The following is a 16,782-nucleotide window of genomic DNA, read 5'->3' on the forward strand; positions in this document are numbered from 1 at the left end:
GAAAAATAATAAAGACAATATATCTGGGAATACATTGATATTCTATAGAAGAAAGTTTGCTAATGATTTAAGATTTTTTTTTGGAAACAAAGTGATTTGAATTAAATGTTCAATGGCAATTTGTACATTTAAATTGACTAATTCTTCAGTAGGAAAGATGATTAGGTTAGTTTTGCCCTCATGTGGAAAGTGGGGACATATATAACTGGGAAGCATTAATTTTTTGTATGCTCAAATCACGAAGTCCATATTTAGACATAACTCCTATTGACTTCAGAGGAAACTTTGCTTCAGCATGGTGGCTGGTAGAAAGGAAGCTCCATTTCCTTTTAAATTTATCTTAATATTAAACTTTTTATTGCAGTATAATGTAAAGGAATTACTATTTAGATCCTGTCTGTGACATTGGTAGTGTTTTAAAACTGAGTCAATCTCTAACTCATTCCTGGATTAGGGTCCAGGATTTTCTAATTTTTTTTTTTTTTTTTTTAAATAAAATATGTTTCCAAACTGGGAAGTCATGTTGTTCTCAGCCTATATTTCTTGCTGCTGTTGTGTTCATGGCTTTGTCCAACTTTTTGTGGTTCAAAAGAAAATCTGGATATATTTTTTTATCTTCTGTTCCCTTTTTAAAATCTTTATACTTTTAAAGAGTTAAAGTTGCATTCTATAAACTTAAAATTGGATAGATAACAATTTGATATTGAAAAGATCATGTGTGTTCCCTATGATTGATATCCTAGGCAGAGCTGGGAGCACTGCCTACTATTATGGTAGTCTGACACTTCCCATTATAACATCCGTTTTATTTTTCTGTTTCTTATAACTTTGCTAAACTTTAAATTTTCTGTTCTTGGGTGTTTTTAAATTTCAGCCAAAATAGTTAATCTGTTTCTGAGAATGAAACTGGGGAAAAATACAGTATTTTGCCCATGTAAAAAAATTCTGGTGACTTTGGGCTTGCCTGCACTGGCAATTAACAGTGCTGCAACTTTCTCGCTCAGGGGTGTGAAAAAACACCCTCTTGAGCGCAGCAAGTTTCAGCACTGTAAAGCGCCAGTGTTAAGTGTGCCCCAGCGCTGGGAGCTGCGCCCCTCATGGAGGTGGTTTTTCTAGAGCGCTGGGAGAGCTCTCTCCCAACGCTGCGCCGTGACCACACAAGGCACGTTAAAGTGCTGCTAGTGTAGACTAGCCCTTTTTTTGTTGGAAAGCTTTCTCCTGCCCCTCCATGCTTTGGAGCACAGACTTGAAATTTAGCAGGAGGTGTGGTCTCTGTGTCAGAGCTGTTCCTTTTGCTATCCTGTGAAAATCTGCCCAAATTAGGCCAAATCTGGGAGGGGAAGTATATGATTTAGGTAATTAGACTGTATCATCATGCAGATGCACAAAGGGCTGAATTTAAGTTGTACAAGCTTCCTTAATTTGGGCATTTCCTAACTTTTGAGTCCTTGACTTTGCATCCTGAATAATGTTCTTTTGACGTTTTTTGTATGTAATAGTTTGTCATGTAACATAGATGATATTGTAGATTATAAGTAACCAAACTAATCGCAAAGTGTCAGGGACTTGGTTCAATAATACTTTAGTCACAGGGCCATTTTTTGTGGTAATGTATGTTTTTGTGTTACACTGTCTTTGAAGAGATATAGTCTATTTCCCTGTTTTGTTCCAGCCTTGTAATCTGCAAGAGAGAGGATATCTTACTGTGGTACTTACCTACAGAGTGAAACGAAATCATTTACCTGTAATTATCTTCATCTGAAATTGCTAGCCTGTTTCAGGTCCACACTAACCATGCCATTTCCCCCCATGAAAGTTAGGATTTCAAAATCACTAAAGCACTTTCACTGTCACAAGTCAGGCATCCCGTACTGAATAATGACTCTGTGATATTGTCATCCGAGAACAATTATTACAGGAAAATAGTTTATGCTGTCAACAAAGAATGTGAAGTCACTTCAGTAAGAATTTGCCTAAGTCCTAAGTGCTTTGCTGAATTTGGGCCTAGAGATTTGCAAGCCATTCTTTGCCTTTTATTTCTGTGTATTGATCTGGCTGATAGAACTGCGGTAAACTCGCAGTAACTGAATGCCGTATTTTGAAATGTTACCCTTGTTTGTTCAGTAACAGTTCCAGTAATTTCAACCCTTCTTTAGCAGTAAGGAGATAGGTTGAAGCGTAATCGTCTCAGAAGGTGCAGATCAGGGAAACATTTAAACCAAGATTAAATGTTTATGAACAAGTTTAATTCCACTGAAAATCTTCAATTTAAAACTGTGAATTATGCTCCTCTAGCAGTAACACCGTGCTCACAAAGTTTTTAGTTCCTTTAGTGGCTTTTCTTCTCACAGAAAATACTGTCTTTCTCAGGTGGCATGTTCATTGCAACAGGTAGCACTGACCATGTGATAAGAATATATTATTTGGGCTCGGAATCGCCAGAGAAAATTGCTGAGTTAGAGTCCCATACGGTAAGAGCTGAAAGAGAAATTAAATCTCTTTCCATTTTTAACTCACCCTGGGTATTTAGGTTTTGTCTTGTATATTCTGTTGGACTAATTTTCTGTCCATCTTTGGTGATGTGGGGCCATATAAGTACCTTAGTATCTGAGCATCTGACAGTCTTTAATGTATTTATCTTTACAACAAATTTATGAGGTAGGGAAGTGCTATTGGACAAACCGCAGCCAGGGATGATAATACTTAGTCCTGCCGGGGACTGGATTAGAAGATCTGTCGAGGTCTGTTCTGGTCCTGCGATTCTGTTCTATGATTCTATAATTCCCATCTTACAGATGGGGAACTGAGGCACAGAAAGGCAAAGTGACCTGTCCAAGTTCACACGGGAGGTCAGTGGCAAAGCAGAAAACCAAAGCTGGACCCCCTACGCTTGTGCCTCAACTACCTGACTACACCCCCACCCCTACATTTTACTTTTAAGTATCTGACTTTAATATTGATATAGATCAGAAACACCTGTAATGAGAGAGAACAAGTGTTCTGGTTTTAGGGTGTGAAATCCAACAGAGCAGACAAGTGTGGTTTCATTTTGAAAGAAAAAGAAGGTTAATGAGAATCCTTTTTTATTTCATGTTTTAACAAACAGCATTTTTTGAAAAATGTTTTTTATATATCAGTCTGTCTTTAACGAAGTTACGAGTCTTAGTGGCTTTTGTTTATAACTAATGAATTTCTCAAATTAATTTTGATGAAGACTGATAGGAAAAATGGAAATTGCTAAACCCAGCATTAGAACATTTCTCAATACCTGTTTGATATTGAGCACTGGTAGTGTGCTTAGTGGTTGGACAGCACATGTTAATGTCACATGTTCTCTATATGGTTACTGCTGGCTGCTTTATAGCCTCAACCTTGCTCCTGCTAACTCTACAAACTGCTGTCAGCATGTTACTGAAAGGATGAAACATCAGGAACTTGTTCAGGATAAATCTTCATTATTATTTTTCTTTTAATTAAAGTAATCCAGTCAGGGACCAGAATCAAAACCATTCCTGACTAAAATAAGCAGTCAGGAATAGTGAATAAGAAAGGCACATGGCCAGCATGCTATGTGAGCAATCCATGAGCTGACACTTGTTTGCATGAAATATTAATCAAAAATATGAATAGTGAAGAAATTTGTAGTAATATGTCTATATCTGAACAATTCAAAAATGGGAATATGGTTGAAATTTGATGAATAAATTGATCTCAGATCCTGAAAAAATTGGTCCAAAAACACCAGCAACCATGATGGTTTTGAACTCAAATACAGCCTTCCCCAACTTCCATGGGAATTGGTACTCACTGGGCCTCTGTAGCTGAGAAAGGCTCTTTGGTCCTAGGAATTCCCCAGTTATGCTGAGTTCATAAAACATACCAGCTCCAAGCCTTGATTCCAGCTCATGCTCATGGCAGTATAGCTATATCAACACATCTGGGAGTGTTTGCTGTGACAAATATACATCTGTTGCAGCACACCCCCTCACAAGAAGAGGTGGGGGAGTCTAGTAGTGAGATTGTGATTTCCTAAGCCAGTTTTCTTCCCAGGCTGCTCCAAGGGCAGTACAATAACTAACTACTACTTACTTGTGGTATAGATCATAATGTCTAGTAATATTTGTTTCTGGAAATTTAACTCCAAATATTTTTACTTCTGTATTCTGAAATTCTATAAGAAGTGTGTGGAAAGATCAAATTTGACTAGTTTAAAAAAACTAAAAAGAATTCCAGATTTATAAAATGCTTTCTGCTCTGTTTGTTTGTTTGTTTGTTTGTTTGTTTTTAGGACAAAGTAGTTGCAGTTCAGTTCTGTAACAATGGTGACAGGTAAGCATGTATTCTGGGCTTTTTCCTGTAAGACATGTTGTATTTAATTTTCCAAACAACTTTTTGTGAGAGTCTTTTGTTTTAAAACAGTAGTAATACTTTACACAGGGTCCTCTCATTTTAATTGACTCGTCCAATGATATATAGTGAACCAGTGGCAGAGCTGAGTCTGGATTCCATGTCTCTAAGTGTAACCACTACTCCTGGGGAATTCTGCATCAAAAAATTAAAAATTCTGCACACAGTATTTTAAAATTCTGCATATTTTGTCATAACACAATATAATAATGTCAGTTTCAGTTATTTTGGTAATTTGTTTCAAAATACCTGTCAGCAAGTATGTCTGCAACAATATAGACAACAAAAAAGATTCCCCCAGGAGTAGAGAATTAAAGAAATCTCTACGGCTGCCCAAGTCCTGTTTCTCTTTATTCTTTTGTTTGGAGCCTCTGTCTGGCTGTGTCACATGCCAGCGGGGCACATCTTGGGGGAAAACTTCAGTCTTTTAGTCAATTCTCATTTTTTTACCCTGCTCTTATAGGGTTACTGTATTTCAAGTTCCCAAATAAAGGAAGCTTCCTGGGGGATGGGGAGTTGGGAGCGGGGGGTATGGCTGGGGGATGCTGGAGGGTGTAGTTGGGAGTGTGGGAGGGGTCTGTGTACTGGGAGAGGGTATTTGGGGGATGCTGGAGGGGGCTGCGTGGGGCTCCCCAGCCCAGAGGCCTGCACACGCACCCCTCCCCCTCCTGAGCCCAGCTGCAGGCTCCGCTCTGCACAGCTTCATTATTGTCCTGCCAGGGGACATGGTGCAGCCCTGCCCTTCCTCACCCTTTGCCAGAGCTGGGTCTCCGAGGCCCTCTCCTGTCCCCAGGCATATGAGGATCAAGCCCGGCAGCCAGAGCCGCAGGGCCTTCATTCCTGCTAGGCCGGGTGCTCCGCTCACTGCAACCTGGAGAGCCTGGCTCTTCTGGGTCCAGTGGCCCCTAGTAGTGGCCAGCAGTTATGCATCACCGATTCTGCGGGGGAAAATGAAATTCTGCACAGAACATTATTTCTGTGAAAATTCTGCTTTGTGCGGTGGCACAGAATTCCCCCAGGAGTAAACCACTAAAAATAGTATGTTCTTTTTGAAAAAACGAATCAGGTGCTAAATTCTGTATCCTTATTTCTGTTTAGTAGACTTGTACTCCGCAAGTAGCGTTATTGAGTACAGTGGGATTACATAAGACAATAAGGATGGACGTGCTGGGTCAGAACAGCAGACCATCTAGTGCAGTATCCTGTCTTCTGACAGTGGCCAGTGCTAGATGCTTCAGAAGGAATGAATAGAACAGGGCAATTATCAAATGATCCATCCCCTGTTGTCCAGTTCCAGCTTTTGGCAGTCTGAAGTTTAGGGTTACCCAGAAGAAGGGATTGTGCCCCTGACCAGCTTGGCTAATAGCCATTAATGCACCTATCCTTCATAAACTTATCCATTTCTCTCTCTCTCTCTCTCTTTTTTTTTTTTTAAACCCAGTTGAACTTTTGGCCTTCACCACATCCCCTGGCAAATAATTCCACAGGTTGATTGTGCGTTGTGTGAAGATTTGTTTGTTTTAAACCTGCTGCCTGTTAATTTCATTGGGTGACGCCTGGTTCTTGTATTTTGTGAAGGGGTAAATAACACTTCCCTGTTCACTTTCTCCACATCATGCATGATTTTATAAATCTCTATCACATTGCCCCCCACCCCCCTTAGTCATCTCTTTTCTAAGATGAACATCATACTCATGGAATGTGGTACTGTTCCACACGACTAAGGGTATTGGAATCTGGCCCTAAATGAAAGATTAACAAAAATGGTAGAATTATTATGGATACACAGGTTACCCAGCAAGTAAACTTAATGTCATGCTTTAGAGGGCTGTGATGCTGCAAAGTGCTTAGCACCCTCAGTCTTCATTGAGTTTAACAGGAATTGAGGGTTCTAAGCATCTCATGGGAGATGCTCCGTGCCTTGTGGGATTAAGTTCACATTGAGTGACATATCTGTATTTTTTAATTCTAGTAGGATCAACTGTGCCAGTAAGCCTAGGTTTCTGTATCTCTCCTAACATTAATAACTTTTCAGCTGGAAATTGCATCAGGTTAAAACACAGCATCAAGTCAGCTCTGTGGCTTTAGTCACATTAGAGCGAGTTTTAAAAAATATGCAAGTTGTGGGGGGTTTGTTTGCTTTAGTGCAAACTAATACCCTTAGAGCAACCATGTTTCTTACAGAAAGCAGGCTCAATGCTTCCTGGAACTCCAGAGAGCACAGGGAGAGTGGTTACTGTACCACCCTTGCAACAGTCAGCCAGCTTTGATGGCTAGTTTCAGAAGAGGTGAGGCCATGACCACAGCCCCTATTTGGAGAAGCTACCACTGGAAGTACTACTTCATTAATGTAGTCCCTGAATTCAGACGAGCTGTATTTTTCCCATTTCCTACACTGAGACACAAAAGAGGAGACTACTTGTGTCCTCTCCCTCCCTCCCCCTACACCCCCCCCCCCCCCGTTGCACAATCCTCTCTTTGCATTTAGGCACAATGCAAAATTCTTTGATTTCAAAAGAAATGTGCTTGGATCAACATCGTAGTGATGCAATCAACAGTGCAGCTGGCCAAAAAGACGCACAAACCCAATGTGATACTGAATGAAAAGGCAGTTTTATTTCCCCTTTCTTCCCTTTGTTTTTTAAAGGTGGTGTGGAAGGCGATTAATTTAATTTAGACTCTAATTTTTTCTTAATTCAGCATTTCGTATTTAACAAAAGCAAGGACATTAAGAACTCAGGCTCCCTTTTTGTCCTGTCCCCATCATGTACTGATTTCACTTCTGTAAGAGAGAGATTGGGATTAAGAGAGCTATTTTATTTTTATATCTGATTTAATAGAAAAATATCCCCCGATTACATAGGCTTCTGGGGGTATTTCCATTAGTGTTTTTTTTTTTTTTTAAAGCAAATAGTTGGCATATTTTAAAACGCTTTCCAAACAGCATAAAACTACTGCAAGACAAAAACAGCAACTCCTACTAACTATCTGACCTAATTCTTTGACATTTGATTTCTTCTGTCAGGCCTATCTTGGGCAATGGCTTGAGTAAGCAAATAGTCCTTTCCCGTGCCCTGAGGTTCAGCAAAACAGAGTTCTGAAAATCATGCAAGAGAAGCACGTTTTTAGTTACAAACATGCTGCCTCCTGTCTCCATGTATTCAGATGTATGTGCTGTTCACCTTAGCTGATCTCAACTTTTGGGAGGTTCTGTAGGGACAGACATACTGCGTAGGGAAAAACAGTGAGGAGTCCTTGTGGCACTTTAGAGACTAACACATTTAGTTGGGCATAAGCTTTCGTGGGCTAGAACCCACTTCATCAGATGCATGGAGTGGAAAATACAGTCACAGGTATAAATACACAGCACATAAACAGATGGGAGTTGCCTTATCAAGTAGGAGGTCATTCTAATGAGACAATTCAATTAACAGTAGGATACCAAGGGAGAAAAAATTACTTTTGAAGTGGTAATGAGAGTGGCCAATTTCAAACAGTTGACAAGAAAGTGTGAGTAACAGTAGGGGGAAATTAGTACACAGGAAATTAGGTTTTGTAATGACCCAACCACTCCCAGTCTTTATTCAGGCCTAATTTAATGGTGTCCAGTTTGCAAATTAATTCCAGTTCTGCAGTTTCACTTTGGAATCTGTTTTTGAAGTTTTTTTTTATTGAAGAATTGCCACTTTTAGGTCTGTTATTGAGTGACCAAGGAGACTGAAGCGGTCTCCTACCGGTTTTTGAATGTTGTAATTCCTGATGTCAGATTTGTGTCCATTTATTGTTTTGTGTAGAGACTGTCCGGTTTGGCCTGTGTGCATGGCAAAGGGGCATTGCTGGCACATGATGGCATGATGGTTACTCACACCTTGTTGTCAACTGTTTGAAATGGGCCACTCTCATTACCACTTCTAAAGTAATTTTTCCTCCCTTGGTATCCTACTGTTAATTGAATTGTCTCGTTAGACTGACCTACTTGGTAAGGCAACTCCTACGTGTTTAGGTGCTGTGTATTTATACCTGCGACTGTATTTTCCACTCCATGCATCTGATGAAGTGGGTTCTAGCCCATGAAAGCTTTTGCCCAAATAAATTTGTTAGTCTCTAAGGTGCCACAACGACTCCTCATTGTTTTTGCTGCTACAGACTAACACGGCTAACACTCTGAATACTGTGTAGGAGTAGCCAGGAAACTCCCCGTCCCCCATGTTTTTGGCTCTGTGATTTGTGTTGGTTTGTATGTAAAGGATAAAGCAGAGGACCACTCCTCAAGAGGAGTGGGAGACGCAGTTTATCTTCATGTACAAATGTCAGATTACATCTGTTTATAAAATAGATAACAATTCATTTAAAACAAAAGCATATTTCATTCCTCCCATTTCAGAAACTTGCCTAAAATCAGCTTTCAGTTAATTGTTCTCCTTGTAATCAGCAGCAGAGAGTACTACAGTCCAATTCTTTTCACAAGAATACAGATTCTCCATGTATTGCTTAGTATTCTCTCCACGTTTTTTGGTGGTTTATGTACGCTTTTTTCCCCAAGTGTCATTGTGTGGAGGAACTATATTAATAGAGTTTAATATTGTGGAGCAGTCTTAATATTTCCTAAACTGAAATACTTCTTGGAGGTCTGGCATGAATTATTATGAATGACCGTACTGATTTTTAGTAAGAATATTACCCTGTGTACTCTATTGTGGATCCATATTACAATAAGTAAAGTAGTTAATGTACATATGCAGCATCTGCTCTCTAAACCCCCAGCCTTTTGCTGGTTCCACTTTTGCAGGACCAGGATCTAAAGCCTTAATGTCTTGGCTATCATTCCTTTGGTGTGTCGTATTCACATTTGTTTGCTGTCCTCTGACAATGTGGCTGGCACTCTGCAGAAAACTAATATATATGTTGTCCCTACCTGTTAGGGTTAGAGTTAGAGAATAAAACCAAAAGGCCCATGGTAGAATTTTCAAAAGTTCCTAAGGCCAGCTCTGCACTACAAATCTTTGCTGGCATAGCTCTGTCGGCCAGGGGTATGAAAAGGTGTGATTTCTGACCAAGGTAGCTGTGTCAGCAAAAAGCTCCTCCTGTAGTTTATAGTGTGCTCTTTTTGCCAGTATAAGCTGTGTAGACGGTAGAAGTGCTTTGCCTGTGTAGTGAGCTGCTATAGTTATATTAGCAAAGTGCTCCTAATGCAGATCTGGCCTAAGTGATGTAGGCGTACAAGTCACATTGAAAGTCCTAAGTCACTCAGACACTTGAAAATTCCCCACTCAGCCTGTTATATTGATGCTTTTAATATAAAATCCACAACCCCCTGTTTAGATTACAGGAATAATGAAATAAGTCCTTGAAAGAAAATAAAGTCAAAATAAAGCAAGAACCTAGCATAAGTGTATTTATAGGGTTCCCCCCCCCCCTCTTTTTCCATTACAGTAAGAATGAAATTTAAAAAAAAAAGAAACCATCACTTATTAGAGTAGAATTGTGCAGGCTTGGGTTTTTACATTGAAAGCTTCAGGTGATTTTTTTTTTTTTTAAGAGTAAAAAATGTTGCTGGGCACCCTTGAATTAAATGTACAATACTTGGGGAATTCCTCTATGATTAAAAAAGCCCTAAATATTGTTCCATTCCTGGCCATGACACTCTTATGTAGGTGAGTGTGATTTTTATTAAATATTTAACTTTTTAACCTAACATAGTTTGAAAAATAAAGCTATATACATTCATCTTCACAAACAGGATGATTAATTTGCAGATTTGGGGATAATCTGTACAAACGTTAATACAGTGTAATTTATAGTAGAACCTGGCCGTATATTTTCTTTTCTGCTGCCGTTTCAAACTGTTTCAAGAGATTTGCTGATGTCATTAAAAAGAGAGAGTGCAGCTTATATGAAATACAACATTGATTTCACTCCAAGTCCATCTGCTCGCTGTAACTGTAATTAATCTTGTGTACAATATCTAATAGAAAAAATATAAACTCATTGTTTTCTCATTACACTCTGGAACAGAGATGTGCAAACAAAATAGAAAGAAAGATTAAATATTCTCTGGCTTTGATGCTGACAAATTACATGACTTATTTTTTCCACATTTGTCTACAGTTTAAGATTTGTCAGTGGGAGCAGAGATGGAACAGCAAGAATATGGCAATACCAGCAGCAGGAATGGAAGAGTATAGTCCTGGATATGGCTACTAAAATGACAGGGTAAAAGAAAACAAAACACTAATTTATACTGTGCCATCATCTATGTGTAAGAACAAAACCTTTCCAGCAACTAATTTGAAAAATGTATTCTCTTATATTCTGAATTAATCTCAATGTATGTAGTTTGGTGTGTATTAAAAGTGCTGTGTCCTTGTCCATTAAATGACACAGTTCTTTTGAACATTTTAATTAACCTTGAAATTAATCTATGTTAACATATCTACTCAGCAGTTTCATCACTCCCATGGATGGCACATTCTTCCTATTTTACATAAGAAACTAGAATGTTGAATAGTCTCTCTCGTGGAAAGAAGCTGTAGTGGAACCTCACTTGTGTGCAGTTTGAGCTCCACATTTTATAATATGCACAAAAAAAGTGTGGTCTCTCCCACCTATCAGTGAAGATTCAATTGTAGTTGCTGTAGTGTGGCCTTAAATTCCAAGGATTTCTTTATTTTTTACAAAAGATGCCATATTATATTTATTATATACTATGAAGTATTATAATAAAAATTAAAACTAAACTAAGAATTGATAAATATAAACAAAGTACATGTTGTGATTCATTTCGGTGTTGAATCATATGAATTCAGTAATTTTCCATGGATCACCCCGTCATTAATGTACAGTGAAGATTTTCTGCAATTACAGTTAGAATGCTAGTGAATTAATGTTTTCGGTAAAAGGGTGTGAGGTCATTCTGGAAATAATCTTATCTAGTTGAAAACAAATGGCAGTGAGCAGAAAAATGCTGAAAAGGTCTGAACTTTGTTCTTTTATTTTTTTCCATATTATGTCCCTTTTAAAATATATTTTGGGATTTCTTTTTTGCTTCTTCGAATATGGTTATAAGACTTTTATCTGAATGTTTTCATAGTGTTTCTTAACATTATTTTTTTTCCTGTTGGAGATGCAACATGATGTAAGATTTGATATGCTGGTTGGGTTTTTAATTTTTTAGGGTGTTTTTTTGTTTTGTTTTGTTTTCTGTGTGTTTTTTTTTGTTTGTTTGTTTGTTTTGGCATGTTGTTCAAATGACTTCAGTAAGTGGCCCAGTATTAGAACAAACACAGGCATAGAAAATAGAGATGGGAAAGACCTGCTGGACAATTCCGTTCATTTCCCTGTGCTGTTGCAGAAAATATGTGTCTCTCTCAAAAGTTACATGTGTAGCACTAAACATCTCTAAGGTGGCCATCTAACTGTAATTTAGATTTATTTAACCAGTAGGTACTTGTGATGGATTTTACTATAGCACATAACAGTGGTGGATGTTTAAAAAAAAAAAAGAAAAGAAAAGAAAAAGTGCCTACTGGAAAAAAGGGAAAATTATTAATTTTCTAGGCAAAAGAATGATCTGTTACATAGAACAGGAGCTGAAACTACTGTTTTTCAAAGAGAGTGGAAAATCTTTCAATATAAACCAAATTTTCCATAGTTTTGTAAATATGATTATGAATTCCAAGTGTTTATAAATTGCTTGGATGTGCATGCATCTCACAAATTTCCACAGTTTCAAAACAAAAATTTATTTTAGGACTAAAGAGAGAGAAATTCTTCCTACCTCCTTCCTTGGGGCAAGGTCTGTCATTCATTATATGTTTGTACAGTACCTAACACAATGGAGCTGAACCTGGTCGCAGCCTGTAAGTGCTGCTGCAATGTAAATGTTTAATAATAGAGCTGGGTTACTCACATAGAGAAGTGAAGGATTAAGGTTAATGTCAAATGTATTTAATATTTCCTGTATCCTGCTTCCACCACAACAAAATATATTCTTGAATTGCATGAACCATTATTTATTTTCAGATTCAATCAAATTTCACTATCCTGTTATACCCAATAGTATACAGTATAGTGGTGACAGCCAATCTCCTACTAATTTCCAATTGAATTGCTACTGAGAGGTTTTGCTGTATAGTTACTGAGGTATGATGTACTTTTCAATTATGAATTTCCACAGTAACAACTTGGTATCTGGGGAGGACAAAGTAACTAAACTGAAGGTTACTATGGTGGCTTGGGATCGATACGATTCCACTGTCATCACTGCGGTCAACAACTTCCTTTTGAAAGTATGGAACTCGACCACGGGACAGCTTCTTCATAGTTTATCTGTGAGTAAAATTCCAGTGTGTATTACAAAATTCTGTACTTCTGCGACTAGAACAAGATTAAGGGCTGAAGTCTGCCATCCTTCCATGCACTAAGTAATGCCTTACTCCTGAAGTAGGTCAGCTGTATGCTTCTCCTGAGTCCTGGTTTAAGGGGTGTGTGTTATGGGGAAAGAGTAAATTATCATGGTGCTGTTGCTCTCCAGCAATTGCTGGCTCTCATAAGGGCCTCTTAGGGCCATAGCCAGCTTGTATTAAAGTAGTTCCAAAATCAGGGAGCTGCAGCAGTCCTCTTTGTTGGCCTCCACCTCACCTTTTCCCAGCTAGGAATCTGGGCTATGAGATCATGGAAGATATTAAACGGAGCTAAAAGTCCTTAGAACAGTGACTGAAGAGTGATACAGTTCTAATCTGATAACATTACATATCACTACCTCAAAATAAATATTTAGTTGCGCATTGAGCTGTTATACAGAAACATTACTTTCCTTTCCTACTTTGCTTTCATCACAGGGCCATGATGATGAAGTTTTTGTTTTAGAAGCACATCCATTTGACCAAAGGATCATGCTTTCTGCAGGTCATGATGGGAACATTTTCGTTTGGGACCTTGACAAAGGAACAAAAATTCGCAATTACTTTAACATGGTAAGAATTGTCAGGGAATATTTTCACACTTGTATGAAACTAGGCTTTAGGAAGGAAGAATTATTTTAAGAATAATACCAAGCCATTTGGTAAACGATCATGTTTACATCTCTGAAAATCAGTGGAATGTTTTTGACCAACTTTTTCACAATGGAGCTTAAGGGTGTTGGCATTAAGGTTTAGGAAAGATGGGACACTAATTTAAAACTTAACTGAGAATTGTAAATGTTAAAAAAATAGCTAAATGGGGAGGGGGAATTAGTGAAATTCCATTTCATTGGTGTGAGATGGATCTTACATTAAACTGGGACCTATAAACAGAATGTGTATGCAGTTATATAATGATATTTGAAGAATCTGAAGTAGGGCAGGTTAAATCATCATATTGAAGCTAGTGTAGAAAATAAATGATTTAAAATGGGTATGCTGTGTTTGTACGTTACAGATTGAAGGCCAAGGCCATGGTGCTGTTTTTGATTGCAAATTCTCACCAGATGGACAGCATTTTGCCTGCACAGACTCACATGGGCATCTGCTATTATTTGGTTTTGGATGCAATAAATATTATGAAAAGGTGGGTTGACTGAATCTTAGACTTTTTTCTGCTTTTTGGGCTGGTTTTGTTTGGGAAGTGTTGTTTATGGTATTTCTCTCAAGATGAGCTCTAAATGGTGCTTGAATTACGTGGCAGTCACTGGTTATCTAAAGCAAAAGCTGCATATGTTTAAATATCCCACAGTAAATCTTTTGGTAGTGGGAATAGAGGATGTTTGGCAAACCTGGAGAGAATGTGACTTGAAAAAGAAAATATATGCAAGCCTGCACTACATGTTAACTTAATGTGGCAAGGAAAAGTGTCACTTTGTGAAAAAGCAATAAAAACACCAAGGAAGGTCTGTAGGCATCTTAAGGAAGAGAGAAGGGTTTTATTTGATCAAAATGTGTCACTGCTATTCTTTCAAATTTTACACAAGTTCTTTTTGCCAACATAGGAGGTCAGTTGGTGTTATGTTCCGTGAGATCCAATAAAATCCTTTCTTCCAAGGGCAAACTGAACAGAAAATTAACTATATAATTATTGTTCAGTGCTGCCCCTTTCTGTATCAAAGAAAGTGATGAGATTAACTCATATATAGTAAATGCTCCAGATTTCTTTTCTTAGACCTCTGAAAATTAGGAAATACAGAGGTGTAAAGTACAGGCACTCCTGAAATTTAATCTTAATTCTGCCCTCTGGAGCTGGTAGTTGCTACTGGGAATGGTTCAGTAGGGTGGCCCCATAAGTAGACATGAAAAACGACTACAAGAATGTACCATTGTTTGTGCTGTGTTCCAAGTAGGTATTGCGGCATTTATCTGCATGCACTTCAGCTGCATTCACTATTTTATGTACCTGTATTGAATGGAACAGGGATCAATTGGAGCAGGTTGGAAAAGCTCTCCCTGTGGTAGGAGGAAAGGTTCACGTGTACCTTGAGAAATCAAGTATGCCTGATTTCATTGCTGAGTTCTGTAGTTTGTGTCCATAGCAGTGCACAGGACTCTTCTTGCCAGGGGGATTGTCTGCCATTTGGTGGCATATGTGATTTTTGGTCTCCACAGCTTAGTGAGGGATACCTGAAGGCAATGTCTCAGATGTAATCCTCAGGGCAAGGCTAAAGTAGTCTGGGGTGGACTGTGTGGCGTTAGGCTCAGTGTTTGAGTATAGGTCAGGTGTAGGTAACTCCTCTTTGCTAAACCCAGCCTAAACTCGAGTTTAGCCTAAGCAAAGAGAAGATGTTAGACTTCGTCCTACGGTGGTTTTGTATTAATTTATATGGAATAAATGGACCCCAAGAGACAAAGGTATTAATGTGGCCATGAAGCTGTCCAACATGAGTGTCCCTCCCCAGCCCACAATTCTGCTGCAGCCCAGGGTGGCCGGGGCATCCCTACCCTGCCCCAAATCCAGTTGGAGTGGCCCAGAACTGCAGTGGCCAGGACTCCCCTCCCCTGGCTCAAACCCAGCTCCTGCCTGACCTGCTGTGGGAGGGGCACCTATCCTGCGGCCCCAGGCCTGGAGCTGCCGTGGTGGGGAGATGTGCCTCTCCCCCCGCCCAGCCCAGGGGCTGCTGTGGGGAGAGAGAGCGGGGGAGGGGGGGTAATCTCTCCCCACCGTAGCCCTGGAGCATCCTCCTGCACCCCAAACCGCTCATCCCCGCCCCCACCCCAGAGCCCATGCTCCCAGCCGGAGCCCTCACCCCCTGCACCCTAACTCTCTGCCCCAGCCCTGAGGCCCATCCCACACTCTGAACCTGTCGGCCCCACCCCATAAATTTTGTTATGTGCACCAATATGAAGGTGATGTGTCACACATCACCTCCTTATTGGTGCACAGAACAAAAATCATTCTGCACATGGGCTGGAAAAACTAGAGAGAACACTGACTGTGACCCCCCTATATAACCTTGACACCCCTGCAACTCCCTTTTGGGTTAGGACCCCAATTTGAGAAACGCTGGTCTCCCCTGTGAAATCTGTATTGTATAGTATAGTGTAAAAGCACACAAAAGACCAGGGGGAGACCAGATTTCACAGTCTGTGATGCGTTTTTCATGGCCGTGAATTTGGAAGGGCCCTAAGTATTAGGTAAGGCTTTCATTTTAATGATCTTTTTCTCTTTAGCTGTAGAGAGAGTTTTAAGAGGGAAATTCCCTTGTCTTGACAGGTTTCAGAGTAACAGCCGTGTTAGTCTGTATTCGCAAAAAGAAAAGGAGTACTTGTGGCACCTTAGAGACTAACCAATTTATTTGAGCATAAGCTTTTGTGAGCTACAGCTCCCTTCATCGGATGCATACTGTGGAAGTGTAGAAGATCTTTTTATACACACAAAGCATGACAGTTTTTTAGATGATATTAAAGATGGTGATAACTGTCCTATTGGGGAAAAGAGAATTTTTAGTTGAGATGGGTTGGAGGTCTCATTATTGTTTTTATTCTTAAAATCTAATCCCATTTCCTAGAAGACAAAACAAGAAAAGCTCACACAAGGCAGGGGGGAGAAGAACAGCAAAAATTAGAAAATGCTTCTGTCTCTAGTGTTGAGACTCACTTGTAACCTCACTGCTGAAGAAACATAAGCACAGTACGTGATATCAGCCAATCTGAGACCTGGCAAACTTGTACCAGCATCAGGTGTTTAGGGAATTACAGTTAGCTGTCTTTCTGGTCACAGGCTTACAGGTGTGTTGCAAAATATACAGTCTTGGTAGACTCCGAAGGCAAAAGGAAAGGGACAGGAAAGGGAAGGAGAAGGACGTGCTCTTCCACGGAGAGTGAGTGTGCACGCATCTGTTCTCACATCCCAGGTGATGTCTGGGATGAAGCTGGTGGAAGTGGTGATGTCACCGGTCTCTCTCTC

The 16,782-nt window shown here is 39.5% G+C and overlaps 1 protein-coding gene across 4 annotated transcripts in view; it reads left to right on the forward strand.

Annotated features, from left to right (window-relative positions):
• Positions 1 to 16,782, forward strand: part of BRWD3 (bromodomain and WD repeat domain containing 3) — an 88,516-nt gene that overhangs the window by 30,190 nt on the left and 41,544 nt on the right. For all 4 annotated transcript variants that reach the window (XM_073360928.2, XM_073360930.2, XM_073360929.2 and 1 more), the window contains 6 exons: positions 2,371 to 2,471; positions 4,289 to 4,329; positions 10,516 to 10,620; positions 12,584 to 12,737; positions 13,248 to 13,382; positions 13,828 to 13,956. In XM_073360928.2, coding sequence (XP_073217029.1) covers positions 2,371 to 2,471; positions 4,289 to 4,329; positions 10,516 to 10,620; positions 12,584 to 12,737; positions 13,248 to 13,382; positions 13,828 to 13,956 — 665 coding nt within the window. The remainder of the gene's footprint in view (positions 1 to 2,370; positions 2,472 to 4,288; positions 4,330 to 10,515; positions 10,621 to 12,583; positions 12,738 to 13,247; positions 13,383 to 13,827; positions 13,957 to 16,782) is intronic.

The sequence above is a fragment of the Lepidochelys kempii genome, chromosome 9 (assembly GCF_965140285.1).
Source record: "Lepidochelys kempii isolate rLepKem1 chromosome 9, rLepKem1.hap1, whole genome shotgun sequence".
Lineage (NCBI taxonomy): Eukaryota > Metazoa > Chordata > Testudines > Cheloniidae > Lepidochelys > Lepidochelys kempii.